General features: G+C 35.8%; 1 protein-coding gene across 49 annotated transcripts in view; it reads right to left on the bottom strand.

Moving 5' to 3' along the window:
* Positions 1-2,756: 2,756 nt before the first annotated feature.
* The window catches only part of C2CD5 (C2 calcium dependent domain containing 5), a 164,108-nt gene continuing 151,742 nt past the window's right edge, over positions 2,757-15,122 (bottom strand). For all 49 annotated transcript variants that reach the window (XM_056799392.1, XM_056799400.1, XM_056799356.1 and 46 more), the window contains one exon: positions 2,757-5,286. In XM_056799392.1, coding sequence (XP_056655370.1) covers positions 5,155-5,286 — 132 coding nt within the window. In that variant the 3' untranslated portion in view covers positions 2,757-5,154. The remainder of the gene's footprint in view (positions 5,287-15,122) is intronic.

Genomic DNA, 15,122 nt, shown 5'->3' on the forward strand with positions numbered 1-15,122 from the left:
CTTTTGAGTGCAGATTGAAGAATGTTTTTCCCTTTTTTCTTGCCTTTTTTCCCCCAACCTGGTTAATATTGGAAATGTTCTGCATGATTTCACATGTATAACTGATATATTACTTGCCATCTCGATGAGTGAGGAAGGCATGGGAGAGAATTTGAAATAATTTTTTTAAATGGTAATTTTTAAAAAATCAACATCTTTATTCTGCTTTGCTATAAGAAGAGAGATGGCATTAACATTTCAAGTTAGGAAGGCACAGAGAACTCTGATTTTTTTTTAAGTCACAAACATCATTGGATTAGAAACTTGATCATATTCCAACTCCGGTCTTTATTTTCCTATTTATTACTAAACCATAACTCTGTAGTTTATATTATGGCAAAAAAATTGGCAATCATATAAAACCTCCTCTGGAAGGATGGATGTAGTTTTATGTAATCAGTGCTTCCCAAATACAGCCTCAAACACCTACTACCTGTACAACCTCAGACAACTCAGTTAACATTTGTTTTCTTTAGCTTCCTCAACTGTAGGATTGTTATGATGAAATAATATTTGTAAAGTGCTTAGCATAATACCTTATACCCTATAGTAACTTTATAAATAAACTATTACTTTTATTGCTTGGAGCCTCAGGGAATTAAGTTGAGGGCAGAGAAACAGTATAATAAATTAATAACAGGTTGACTATAAATAAAAATTAACAAAGGAAGGATGGGATCCTTTTTTGGCACAGGTTAGACAAGACTGGCCCCTACAGTCTTCCAGCTTTCAGTCTCTGTGAGGATACAGAAATTTAGGGTTCTTGTACATTTCATTAGAAAATGGAATGAAATGTTCAATTCATTCACATTGTCAAATTATTTCACTGTACTGATCAGTTTTGATTTTTCCTCTTTTTTTAAAAAAATTCTGTTATGAAGGACAAGTCTCTGAGCAGGAAAATTCAGGTAATGTAAAAATTAAAGATATCAATAAAAATTATCTTTACTTAGGAGACACTTCAAAAAAAGCTTTTTTTGTACACATCCTTCCTTTCTGCAATGATTTTATATATTACAAAGTGGCCTAAACAATTTTTCAAATAAAGTAGTGTAAGGATAGAAATTGATACTGTATCCATTGAACTGTAGTTATTGATCTTGATTAGGCAGTTGCCTATTAGCTAATGTAAATGGAGATTCAGTTGTAACAGTTGGGTCTAGTTAGAGGTTTAATGAATGTAGCCTTACTGGAGACAGTTTATAGCAAAAAAAACCAACCCTATTTGATATGTTATTGAAAGGTTTCAAGGAAAGGATGGAAAGGATAAATACAGGATTGAGGATATATTCCCTAATCTAAGAGAACTAAACTTTTTCCCACTACCCCTCTGCCTCACAAGAGGCTGTCTTCTTGCTTGAGATTCTCAAACCTGACTTAAAACTCCTTAACTCTAATTCCCCAATATCTAATTCTTACTAAGCTATATTAAGTATCTTCATTCATATATATAAAGACATATATGCATGTATATATATATATATATATATATATTTATAATTCACTGTCTCCTTTTACTTCCTCCAGCCAGAGATCAATTCACTGGCTCTCTCACTCTTTCAGCAGCTAGCTCTCCTTCAGGGCCTGAGTTGGGCCTACTTCTCTCTGCAGTGACACAGAGAAAAAGCAGTCCATCTCTCCTTACAGCTGATCTTCTCCACAACACTTTTCCCGGCATCTCCAAGTTTTTCTCCAATACCAACTGTCACCAGCTATTCCAGGGTTTTCCAGAGGTTAGGTCTAACCAAACACTCCTAGAGTAAGCAAACTCCAAGAGAGCTAGTTATTTTCCCAACAGATCCCTTAGGCTCCTGGCAATTCTCTTAAGGAACTTCAATGATGATTCTAGCTGACTTCTTAAGGTAACCCTTCACTCTTCTTTCTCTATTTCTAATTACCAAGATCCTAATCAGTCCAAGTACTTAATTAACTCTTAATTAACTATAATAGTAGTGTAAAAAAACTGAGCAATAATATCAACTTAAATAATTTCTATACTAAGATAACATTTGATGTTTAAAAGATTTGGGTTATCTTTTCAGTTTGATGGATAGGTGTTCATTCAATTATCAAGAATTTACTAAGTACTTACCCTGGGCTAGGTAATGGAGATACAAAAAAAAAATCTAACTTCAATGAGCTTCCATTCCAGAAAGGGAAATACAAAATATGCAAGATATTTACAAAATAAAAGACTAATATTAGCAGGAAATGGAATCAGAAGAAGTTGTTCTTAACATAATCATAGAGGAATATGTCCAATATGAAGCACACAGGCATGGTTTACTGTAAGAAATGCTTGGGAATGTGTAATAGAAGAGGTAAACTGACTGGAAACTATTACTGATTGAAATAGTGAAGGTAAACTGTGTGGAACCTGTTTCTTCAGCAATGACTTGTTGTTCTCTGGCTGGCTGTGACTAGAGAGAGAGCTGCTACAAGGACTCGAAATTGCTTGGTGGTAATGAATGTAGAAATGAGAAATACTGAGGGATGCCACACAAGGAAACAGGGGAGTTGCCTACAAGGGGAACTACTCTGGGGTTTGCTCTGGAGTCTGCCTACTGATCCCTACTGATTGCTGATGGATCAACCTATTTCCTAATTTCCTAATTTCCCCCCTTCACTCCCTCCCTTTACCAACCCTTTCCACCCAGTTCTTCTTGAAGCCTTTGGCTCCTTCCCTCCCTCCTGAGTGAACTATAAAGATACTCTAGTTGCTTTCTCAGTCAAGAGGTTTATTAGGATAACAGGATGGGAAACTGAGGTAAGAGGGATGAGGATTTCCCTAAACTACAGGGATAATTTTAGAAAGGTTTGAGGAAGTATTCCAGTCACAAACTGTGACTCTTAAGACAGAGAGGAAGATGGAGGACAGCAGCCCTTTCAAAGTCTTCTTTCTTCTTCACAAATTCAGCCTGGCTGGTCTTCTTTCTCAGCTTCAACCCCAGAGAAAAACAAAGTTTAAAGTCTCCAAGTCTTCTCCTGGCCAGCTCAACTCTCAAATAGATCACCACCTCAAAAGCTTCTCCCCTGGTCAGCTTCCACTGCTCAGAGCCAGAGAGACAGAGACCCAGTCCCAAAAGCCAAGTTTCTCTTCTCAGTGTCAACTTCAACTGCTCAGAGCCAGAGAAAACCCCAAAAACCAAGTCCAGCCTCACAAAGGTCTTTCAGCCAGGTTCATACCTCCAGGGAGAGAGAGTGTGACTTCCAGTCAGAGACAAAGACCAAAAGCCAAGTTTCTCCTCTCGGTGTGGCCAGCAAAGCCCCCAACTGCCCCTCCTGGGAACATTCCATTGGAATCCTGGTTCTTGCATCTTGGTCCACAAGTCCTGCAAAACCTCTTTCTCTTCATGTCTCTATCACAAATGATTAGGGAGATGATTTTTGACTTGCTTTAAAAAAAAACTCAAGTTGTTATATTATAAAACACATTGATAAATAGGACAGTACTGACCTTTAGCAACATAAATCATGGTGATTTAAAGTGTTTACTTAGTAATAGTTACAAAGCTGCTAAACTTTCACTGTTAGCTACTATACTTTGGGAAAGTGTGGGTGGGGAACATGATTTGATTCATAAAATATTAACCAGCAAAACAAATTGTAATGCTATTTTAGTTTCTTTTTTAAGATTTTTACTTTTACTTTTCAAAAGTAAACCCAAGAACCCAAATCCCCAACCAAAGAATAGGAAGATACCATAATATACTTGAGAAGAAAATCTGATTAATAATTTTGATATAACGATGCCAGTTATATTACTAACAAATCAAAACAAGATTTTGAGCATATTGAGTTTCAAAAAAACACAAAGCTCTTAAAGCAAAAGGAGCTGCAGTGATATTCAAATTTGTATTATTACAATTTTTTTATTTAAAAATAAAATTGAAAAATACAAAAAATCTTAACACATGATACAAAGAAAGGTTTCTTTGTTAATTGTTTGACATTGTTAGTTCACTTGAAACACCAAAACAAGAAAATTTTGTACAGAAATTTTATTGTGCAAAAAAGGAATGAGATTTTTGAAAAAAATTCACTTACAATGGACATTTGGCATTGATGGAAAAAATATTCCTATGTGAAAATTCAATGCAATATTTACATTCAAGTTACAACTTCCAGGTCAAATGCTATCTAAACTCACTCTAAAGAACCCATATTATATTCTGAAGCACCGTTTATTATTCCGTAAAAGGCTAGAGTTTTCTTAAAAATTTATTTCTTTATCTCATTGAGTCAATAAAGTCTAAATTTAGATGAAATTAGATTAAACCTGCAATAAAGGAAGTTCTCTAAATCTCTATTTTATTCTTGAATTTCCAAAGTTAGCATTTGTAGAGTTAAGAAATAACTTGGTATAATCAGTTATTAAACTATATAATGGTTTTCTTGTCTTACCGACAAAAAAGTATTATAGAAACTTATACTGAAATGACTTGGTGCTGATAAATTATCTCTTTCTTACATGATAATTATAGCCATATAACTGCAAATTACCAGACTTTTAGATGAGGAAAAAAAAACTGCTAAAAGCACCCTCCTTGTTTCTCACATAGTAGTCATCAAGATGTTGAACAAAATAAAACATATGAAGAAACTCAAAACCACATAACTTTATTTTTCTTAAGTTTCCACTAGCTAAAGTTTTTCCTCACACATTCCACAAATTAAGTTATTTAGGATTACTTCATAAATACATTTGTGAATTTACTGCTTATTTCAAAATTATACCAAGGCAACTGTCTTAGTTTCTTGATTATGTTCCATGGTTTAGTTGTTTTGTTTTTTTAATGATTTCTTCCAAATAAAGACACTTTGTTTAAAAATAGGATTTGGAGCTCTAAATTTATTACAAAATAGGTAATTTCACAAGTAAGATGCATCTTTTCTTCAACAGTTCTGTGCCATTTTTCTTTACAAATTCTAAAGTCTATTAATACTCTTATTGTCTAGACTGTGCAGGCAAAATTAAAAGATCAGAGAATTCTTCTCTGTCCCACTTTGATTGTCTTCATGTTAAGCTCTACTTTTTAAAATCCTAGAAGGATTGACTCTGAATAAGTTGGCAGACACCTTACAATAAGCCCCAATCTCTATGGGTCTTTTTTTTCAGGTAGCAATTTCTCCTCCACTACATGCAGGTTGGCAGCTGGCAATGGGTTGTTGAGTTGATATAATTTCTAATTCAGATTCACGTACAAAAATCACTGCATCACCGCTTACGTTTATTAGACATTGTGCCTGTAAATGCAAGAGATTATAAAGTTCGATCATAAACCTAAAAAAAAATATATGAGCAATCTTCTGTTTTGTGACGTAAAATGTCATTTAAGAAAAGACAACTACATTTCAAACTTCACAATACTGTTTAAATCAGATATAACATGCCTTATAGTGGCAATGAAATAATATTTGCAAAGTACTTTATGTACATTATCTTATTTGAGCTTTATAAAAACCCTGAGGAAGATGTTACTAGTATTAACATCCCAATTTTACAAATGAGGAAACTAAATTAGAGAGTTTCGTATAAGCTGACCATAAATACCAAAAATTGGAAAGAGTAATTGGAAAGTAAACACATTGGATAAATGACCAACTCACTTTGGCTTGAAGAAGTGAGGGAGAACCCAATACCTTTTGACCATAGACTCACAGAATCATTCCAGATGAGAAGAAGGGTCTTTGAAGTTATTCAATTCATTCTAATCCATTTTATTCAATTTCCTCATTTTGCTGATGAGGAAAAATGACACCCAGCGCAGTTAACTGAATTTTCTGAACTCACACAGGTAGCAAGTTGCAGAGACGATATTTCAACCAAGGTATTCTGGTTCCAAATCCAATGCTCCTTCAACTGCACCACATTGCTTTTCATAACATGCTGACTATCAAGCCATTTCCCATCTGGATAGTTCTAGTCATTAGGAAATATAACCTTACATCAATCCTAAGTTTGCCTCTGCAACTTCCATATTGTAAGGGTGAAAAAAAGTGTTAATTATAAAAAGGTTGGACTGGATTATTTAAGAATAGGGTCACCAGGAATTTATATTAATTCCAAATAGATTTATTTATAATTTATTTACAAAATATAGAAAGAGTGAAGTAAGAAAATCAGAGAGAGGATAGGGTAAGATATCAAGTCTAAACACTAAGTAATTTACTCTGACCCTCACTTAAACCAGGCAGGGGAGTTTACTCCTTAACCAGAGAGGCCTCGGCCCTTGTAGCCTAGGACCTGGGGATGTCTCTCTCAAGAATTAAGTCTCTACTGAGGCTAGTTTCTTTAGAAGATATCCAGGAAAGGAGTCAGCTCTTTTCACTCACCATGTGTCAGTCCAAAGAAGAGATTTAAGAACAGCCTCACCAGGAAAGGGTCTTATGTCCAGTCAGCAGATTCTTCTCCAGTCTCCAACTCAGAACTCCAGAAGAAGCCAAAGTCCAAGTTGAACTCCACTCAGGAAGTTGTCACTCCCCTTTAAAGACACTTTCTTTTGCATCACTTCCTGTGCCTTCCTTCCCCTAATTTTACCTCTACCAATCACAGTTGAAACTTTCCTTTAGGACTGCCCAGGGACAGTCAGTTTAATTCTGATTCCTCACCCACTATTGCACACAAAATACATTAATTGTGGCATGACCAGAACAATACATAAAGGGAGATTCAGCTCCCTGGTCCTAAACATTATACCTTTCTTAATGCAACCTAAGATAAGCTACCTCTCCTGCTTTGAATGTTATACATTCATAAAGGGCTTTCAGTTCACTAAAAACCTCCTGAGTTTTTTCACATGAAGTGCACTCTAGATACACCTCTGCCATTTTGTATTTTCAATTTTAACCCAAGTATAAGACACTTTCTATATTAAATTTAATTTTGATTGCTTTGACCTAGCAATTCTGTCAGTTTTGAACATCGATTCTCATCTAGACTGTTAGGTATCTCCAATTTTGTCATCTGAAAATTTGATAAGTATACCATCTATATCTTTATCCAGTTCAAAGAATAAAATATTAAAGGCTACAGGGCTAAAAACAGATCCTTGGGCATCCTGTTAGAGACATTTTTCCAACTTTATACCAAACCAATAATGGGCTCTGACATTGAACACGTTCTAAATATACCCATAACCACACATAATTACATTTATATATATATATATATACATACATACATACATATATATATGTTATATCTATGTGTGTGTATATATATGTATATATATACATACTACAAAATATATAACTATAATCTAGGTCATATTTCTCCATTTTTCACCCAATGGCTTGAGAGACTGTCAAATGTCTTGTTATGGCATTTCCCTAATCTATCAACAGGAGAACCTTGTCAAAAAAGAAAATGAGATTATTCTGGCATGACCTTGTTTTGATGAAGCTATGATAGTGCTATATGATTGTTGATTCCTTTTCTAGATTTTAATTAAACCTCTTTAATATATTTCATATTTTTGCAAGGAGTTGAAGATAAGCTCATTGGTATATACTGCACAAGGTCCTCCATTCCAATTATTTTAACTATTCTCTATTTTCTGCTGTGACCCTCCAATTCTCTATGATTTTCCAAAGACCACAGAAAGTGGAAGAACAATTACACTTACCAGTTCTTTTAGTACCTGAAGGTATGGTTCAGCTGGACCTTGTGTAGTCTCTGAACTCATCAAAGGCAGCTATGTGCTCTCTACCTATATCTTGACTTATCTTGACTTTTTAGTCATTTTTACTGACCTTTCTAGATGAAAGATTATTTTCCTTATAGAAAAAAGAAAACAAGCAAAACAAGAATCCAGTATCTCTTCCCTCTCTGTTATTTGTTATAATTAATTCATCTCCCCATAGCATCCACATTTTATCCCTTTTTTGATCTTCCTCTTTCTTTTCCATAAGACAGCTTTAAAAAACGGTTTTGTTGCCCCTACTTTTCCTTTCTAGGCTCAAGCACACATCTTATAAGACAACGCCCAAATTTTAAAATTTATTTTTCCTTTACCTGCCTTTGCCTCCCCTTCCCAAATCTGTCTTTAAAAATCCATTTGGTTAATTCCTCTGTTTCCACACTGGTGTGCCTTTAGATAAATTTTGACAGCTCCTGAAGAAAACTGTTTGGTTCACACCCACCTTTTTGTGAAGATTAAATTAACTCTCCCCTGCTCATTTTTAGATTTAATCACCAGAAGCATATATACCCCACTCACACTTGAGTGGAGGAGGTCTATGACCCATGTGTGCGATAGTGGGTGATGAATCAGAATCAACTGACAGTTCTAAGCAAAAGCTTAAGCTGTAATTGGTACATGTAAAATGAAGGAAGTCACAGAAAGTGATGAAAAGAAATGTTTAAAATGCCAAGCTCTTCCTGTGACTTAACTTTAGAGAAGTTTGGGCTTGAGATATCAGACAGCTTTCCTTTGGACTAACAGGTGGTGAGTGAAAGGCTGACTCCTTTCCTGGATTTTCTGAAGGGACTACCCTCAAGAGAAATCTACCCTCTTGAGAGAGGCTCCCTGCATCCCTAGGTCCTTGGCTCAAGGCTGAGGGCCCTCTGGCTAAGGACTAACTAGTCCTGCCTGAGTTGAGCCAGGATCAGAGCAAAATACTTAGTGTGTAGCCTAGATATCTTACCCTATCCTCTCTCTGATTTTTCTTACTTTCACTCTTTTTATAATTTATAAATGAATTATTAAAATAAATCTTTTTGAAATTAATTAAATTCCTGGTGACCTTATTTTTAAATAATCCAGTCCAACCTTTTATAAAAACCATATACATTTTCTACCCTTTACATCTTCCCACAGTCATGCAGCAACTGTCAGAGGGGAAGGGACTGTTCTGTTTCAAGCATGACTCCAAAAATCTTTCCATGACATCTGACTTATTAAATGCCCAGTCAATTTCAGGTAACTCAAAAGAGAGAATGGGGGACTAGGTCACCAGGTATGTATTGATCAGTATAAATTAATATGACTACTGTGAAATATAGACTGATTAGACAGGAAAGATATGTAGTTGAGCTCCTTGAAATCTTCATTATGTCATCAAGCAGCAATTATCTTTTAATTCTTCTCAATCATCCCAACTTCTAATATACTACTCACCTGCCTTAAACAAGACAGTCACCAAAACAACATACAAAAAAGATTTGGGAATTTGAAGAAAAGAATTAGTAGTGTCCCCAGTTTCTCTCCTAGGATTCTGGACATTTCTTTTGTAATATACACAGTAAAGATAAATATTTGCTGCATTATTAATTCAATACAGGCAAGCAGTGTGGTCTAGAGGAAAAATACACATTACCTAGACTATCTATTCTGCATTGCCAAGGGGAGAGAAAATAATAATAAAATCAGATCAATGATGTAGGGAAGACAAACCCCTCATTTTTTGTTGTTTTTTTTTTTAATATATTTTATTTGATCATTTCCAAGCATTATTCGTTAAAGACATAGATCATTTTCTTTTCCTCCTCCCCACCCCCCATAGCCGACGCGTAAGTCCACTGGGCATTAGATGTTTTCTTGATTTGAACCCATTGCTTTGTTGATAGTATTTGCATTAGAGTGTTCATTTAGAGTCTCTCCTCTGTCATGTCCCCTCAACCTCTGTATTCAGGCAGTTGCTTTTTCTCGGTGTTTCCACTCCCATAGTTTATCCTTTGCTTATGAATGGTGTTTTTTTCTCCTGGATCCCTGCAAGTTGTTCAGGGACATTACACCGCCACTAATGGAGAAGTCCATTACTTTTGATTATACCACAGTGTATAAGTCTCTGTGTACAATGTTCTCCTGGTTCTGCTCCTCTCGCTCTGCATCACTTCCTGGAGGTTGTTCCAGTCTCCATGGGACTTCTCCACTTTATTATTCCTTTTAGCACAATAGTATTCCATCACCAACATATACCACAGTTTGTTCAGCCATTCCCCAATTGATGGGCATCCCCTCGTTTTCCAGTTTTGGGCCACCACAAAGAGCGCAGCTATGAATATTTTTGTACAAGTCTTTGTGTCCATTATCTCTTTGGGGTACAGACCCAGCAGTGCTATGGCTGGGTCAAAGGGTAGATATTCTTTTGTCGCCCTTTGGGCATAGTTCCAAATTGCCCTCCAGAATGGTTGGATCAATTCACAACTCCACCAGCAATGAATTAATGTCCCTACTTTGCCACATCCCCTCTAGCATTCATTACTTTCCTTTGCTGTTATGTTAGCCAATCTGCTAGGTGTGAGGTGATACCTCAGAGTTGTTTTGATTTGCATCTCTCTGATTATAAGAGATGTAGAACACTTCTTCATGTGCTTGTTAATAGTTTTGATTTCTTTATCTGAGAACTGCCTATCCATTTCCCTTGCCCATTTATCAATTGGAGAATGGCTTGATTTTTTGTACAATTGATTTAGCTCATTATAAATATGAGTAATTAAACCTTTGTCAGAGGTTTCTATGAAGATTTTTTCCCAATTTGTTGTTTCCCTTCTGATTTTAGTTACATTGGTTTTGTTTGTACAAAAGCTTTTTAGTTTGATGTAGTCAAAATTATTTATTTTACATTTTGTGATTCTTTCTATATCTTGCTTGGTTTTAAAGCCTTTCCCCTCCCAAAGGTCTGACATGTATACTATTCTGTGTTTACCCAATTTACTTATGGTTTCCTTCTTTATGTTTAATTCACTCACCCATTTTGAATTTATCTTGGTGTAGGGTGTGAGGTGTTGATCTATTCCTAGTCTCTCCCACACTGTCTTCCAATTTTCCCAGCAGTTTTTATCGAATAGTGGATTTTTGTCCCAAAAGCTGGGATCTTTGGGTTTATCGTATACTGTCTTGCTGAGGTCGCTTTCCCCCAGTCTATTCCACTGATCTTCCTTCTGTTTCTTAGCCAGTACCAAATTGTTTTGATGACTGCTGCTTTGTAATATAGTTTTAGGTCAGGGACTGCAAGGCCCCCTTCGTATGTGTTTTTTTTTCATTATTTCCCTGGATATCCTTGATCTTTTGTTCTTCCAAATGAACTTTGTTATGGTTTTTTCTAAATCAGTGAAGAAGTATTTTGGTAGTTCAATGGGTATGGCACTAAATAGATAAATAAGTTTGGGTAGGATGGTCATTTTTATTATATTGGCTCGTCCTATCCATGAGCAGTTAATGTTTTTCCATTTGTTCAGGTCTAGTTTTAGTTGTGTGGCGAGTGTTTTGTAGTTGTGTTCATATAGTTCCTGTGTTTGTCTTGGGAGATAGATTCCTAGGTATTTTATTTTGTCTAAGGTGATTTTGAATGGGATTTCTCTTTCTAGTTCTTGCTGCTGAGCTGTGTTGGAGATATATAGAAAAGCTGATGATTTATGTGGGTTTATTTTGTATCCTGCAACTTTGCTAAAGTTGTTGATTATTTCAATTAGCTTTTTGGTTGAATCTCTAGGATTCTTTAAGTAGACCATCATGTCATCCGCAAAGAGTGATAACTTGGTCTCCTCCTTGCCTATTTTGATGCCTTCAATTCCTTTATCTTCTCTGATTGCTACTGCTAGTGTTTCTAGTAAAATGTCAAATAGTAGAGGTGATAATGGGCATCCTTGTTTCACTCCTGATCTTATTGGGAATGCATCTAGTTTATCCCCATTGCAGATGATATTAGCTGTTGGTTTTAGATATATACTGTTTATTATTTTTAGGAATGACCCTTCTATTCCTATGCTTTCTAGTGTTTTTAATAGGAATGGGTGTTGTATTTTATCAAAGGCTTTTTCTGCATCTATTGAGATAATCATGTGGTTCTTGCTAGTTTGCTTGTTGATGTGGTCAATTATGTGGATGGTTTTCCTAATGTTGAACCAGCCCTGCATCCCTGGTATGAATCCTACTTGATCATGGTGAATGATCCTCCTGATCACTTGCTGGAGTCTTTTTGCTAGTATCCTATTTAAGATTTTTGCATCTATATTCATTAGGGAGATTGGCCTATAGTTTTCTTTCTCTGTTTTTGACCTGCCTGGTTTTGGAATCAGTACCATGTTTGTGTCGTAAAAGGAGTTTGGTAGAACTCCCTCTTTGCTTATTATGTCAAATAGTTTGTATAGTATTGGGATTAACTGTTCTCTGAATGTTTGATAGAATTCACAGGTGAATCCATCAGACCCTGGGGATTTTTTCTTAGGAAGTTCTTTGATGGCTTGATGGATTTCAATTTCTGATATGGGATTATTTAAGAATTCTATTTCCTCTTCTGTTAGTCTAGGCAGTTTGTATTTTTGTATATATTCATCCATTTCTCCTAAATTGGTGTATTTATTGCCATATAATTGGGCAAAGTAATTTCTAATGATTGCCTTAATTTCCTCCTCATTGGAGGTGCTGTCCCCCTTTTCATCTTTAATGCTGTGAATTTGCTTTTCTTCCTTCCTTTTTTTAATTAGATTGACCAGTACTTTGTCTATTTTGTTTGTTTTTTCAAAGTACCAGCTTCTTGTCTTATTTATTAAATCAATAGTTCTATCACTTTCGATTTTATTAATTTCTCCCTTAATTTTTAGGATTTCTAATTTGGTTTTCTGCTGGGGGTTTTTAATTTGATCGCTTTCGAGTTTTTTCAATTGCATTTCCAATTGATTGATCTCTGCTCTCCCTTGTTTGTTAATATAAGCTTTCAGGGATATGAATTTGCCTCTGATTACCGCTTTGGCTGCATCCCAAAAGGTTTGAAAGGATGTTTCGCCATTGTCATTTTCCTCGATGAAATTATTAATTGTTTCTATGATTTCTTCTTTAACTAAACGGTTTTGGAGTATCATATTGTTTAATTTCCAATTGGTTTTAGATTTGGTTTTCCATGTACCATTACTAATCATTATTTTTATTGCCTTGTGATCTGAGAAGGCTGCATTCATTATTTCTGCTTTTCTGCATTTGTGTGCTATGTTTCTGTGACCTAATGTATGGTCAATCTTTGTGAATGTGCCATGTGGTGCTGAGAAGAAGGTGTATTCCTTTTTATCCCTATTTATTTTTCTCCATATGTCTATTAATTCTAATTTTTCTAAGATTTCATTCACTTCTTTTACCTCTTTCTTATTTATTTTTTGATTTGATTTATCTAAATTTGATAATGGTTGGTTTAAGTCTCCCACTAGTATGGTTTTATTGTCTATTTCTTCCTTCAATTCTCCTAGTTTCTCCATTAGAAATTTGGGTGCTATATTATTTGGTGCATACATGTTGATTAATGATATTTCCTCGTTGTCTAGAGTCCCTTTTAACAAAATATAATTACCTTCCCTATCCCTTTTGATCAGGTCTATTTTTGCATTGGCTTTATCAGATATCATGATTACCACTCCTGCCTTCTTTCTATCAGTTGAGGCCCAGAAGGTCTTACTCCATCCTTTAATTCTGACCTTGTGGGTGTCAACCCGCCTCATGTGTGTTTCTTGAAGACAACATATGGTAGGGTTTTGGATTCTAATCCATTCTGCTATTCGTCTACGTTTTATGGGTGAGTTCATCCCATTCACGTTCAAAGTTATGATTGTCATTTGTGGACTCCCTGGCATTTTGATTGCCTTCCCTAATTCTAACCTTTTCTTCTTCGGCTCTACCTTTTAGTCCAGTGATTTACTTTGAATCAGTCCCCCTTGTCCCCTCCCTTGATGTTTCCCTTTTTAGTCCCTCCCTTTTTGTTCCCTCCCCCTCCCCCCTCTCTTTCCCTCCCTTTTTGTTCTCCCTCTCCCCCTCCCCCCCTTGGTTTTCCCTTCTCCTTACCCTTGTTGGGTAAGATAGAATTCAAGATCCCAATGGATCTGGATGTTTTTCCCTCTCAGAGTTGATTTCCCTGAGACTGAGGTTTAAGTAAACCCCCCCCCCCTCTTCCTCTCCTTCTTATAGGAGTTTTCTTCCCCTCCCCTTCCCATGTGAATCTTTGTGTGAGAACCATTATTCTATTTGGTCTTTCTTTACCCCCTATTTATACATTACATTTTCCCCACATGTTAGTATACATAGATTGATATAAATGTAGTCCTTATAGAAGAGAGTTTGAGTAAAAGAAGAAGATAACATTTTCCCCTTTCCTTAATATTTACCTTTTCAGGTATTCCTTGCTCTTTGATTTTCGGTATCAAACTTTCCACAGAGCTCTGGTCTTTTCTTTGCAAAAAGTTGGAAGTCTTCTATTTTGTTGAATGCCCATACTTTCCCCTGGAAGTATATAGTCAGTTTTGCTGGGTAGCTGATTCTTGGTTGGAGACCCAGCTCTCTTGCCTTTCTGAAGATCATGTCCCATGCCTTACGATCATTCAGAGTAGAACTTGCAAGGTCTTGTGTGACCCTGATTGGCATTCTTTTATATCTAAATTGTCTTTTTCTGGCTTCCTGTAGGATTTTTTCTTTTGTTTGATAGCTTTGGAATTTGGCAATTACATTCCTGGGAGTTGTCTTTTGGGGGTTTAGTGTAGAAGGTGTTCTGTGAGCTCTGTCAGTGGCTGTATTGCCCCCTTGTTCTAGAATCTCTGGGCAATTTTCTTTGATTATATCTTGTATCACCATGTCCAGTTTGGTGTTTATTTCTGGCTTTTCTGGGAGTCCAATTATTCTTAAATTTTCTCTTCTCCCTCTATTTTCCAGATCTATCACCTTGTCAGTGAGATATTTTATGTTCTCTTCTAATTTCTTGGTGTTTTGGCTTTGCTTTATTAGTTCTTGCTTTAAAGCCTGGTTTTCTTTTACAGTTTGGTCAAACTGGTTTTGTAGATGCATGAATTTCTTTTGCATTATTTCCCACTTTTCCTCCCAGAGGGCTTCCATCTTTTTGGTCATTTCTGATTCAAATTCTTCACGGGTTTGTGGAGAGTTTCTATTTCCTTTGGAAGATTTTGGAGAATTTTCTTGTATATCTTCTTCTATCTGCTCTGTATTTTGTATTTTGGCTCCATAGAATGTGTCCAAAGTCGCCCCTTTCTTCTTATTTTTCTTGGTATTTTGGGGCTTCTGTGCTTCTGTGGAGTTTGTCATCTCTGAATGTGGAGGATTAGCTTTTCTTATCTCTGTCTGGTGTTGAGGCTTTAGTCCTGG

This window comes from Monodelphis domestica, chromosome 5, assembly GCF_027887165.1.
Source record: "Monodelphis domestica isolate mMonDom1 chromosome 5, mMonDom1.pri, whole genome shotgun sequence".
Lineage (NCBI taxonomy): Eukaryota > Metazoa > Chordata > Mammalia > Didelphimorphia > Didelphidae > Monodelphis > Monodelphis domestica.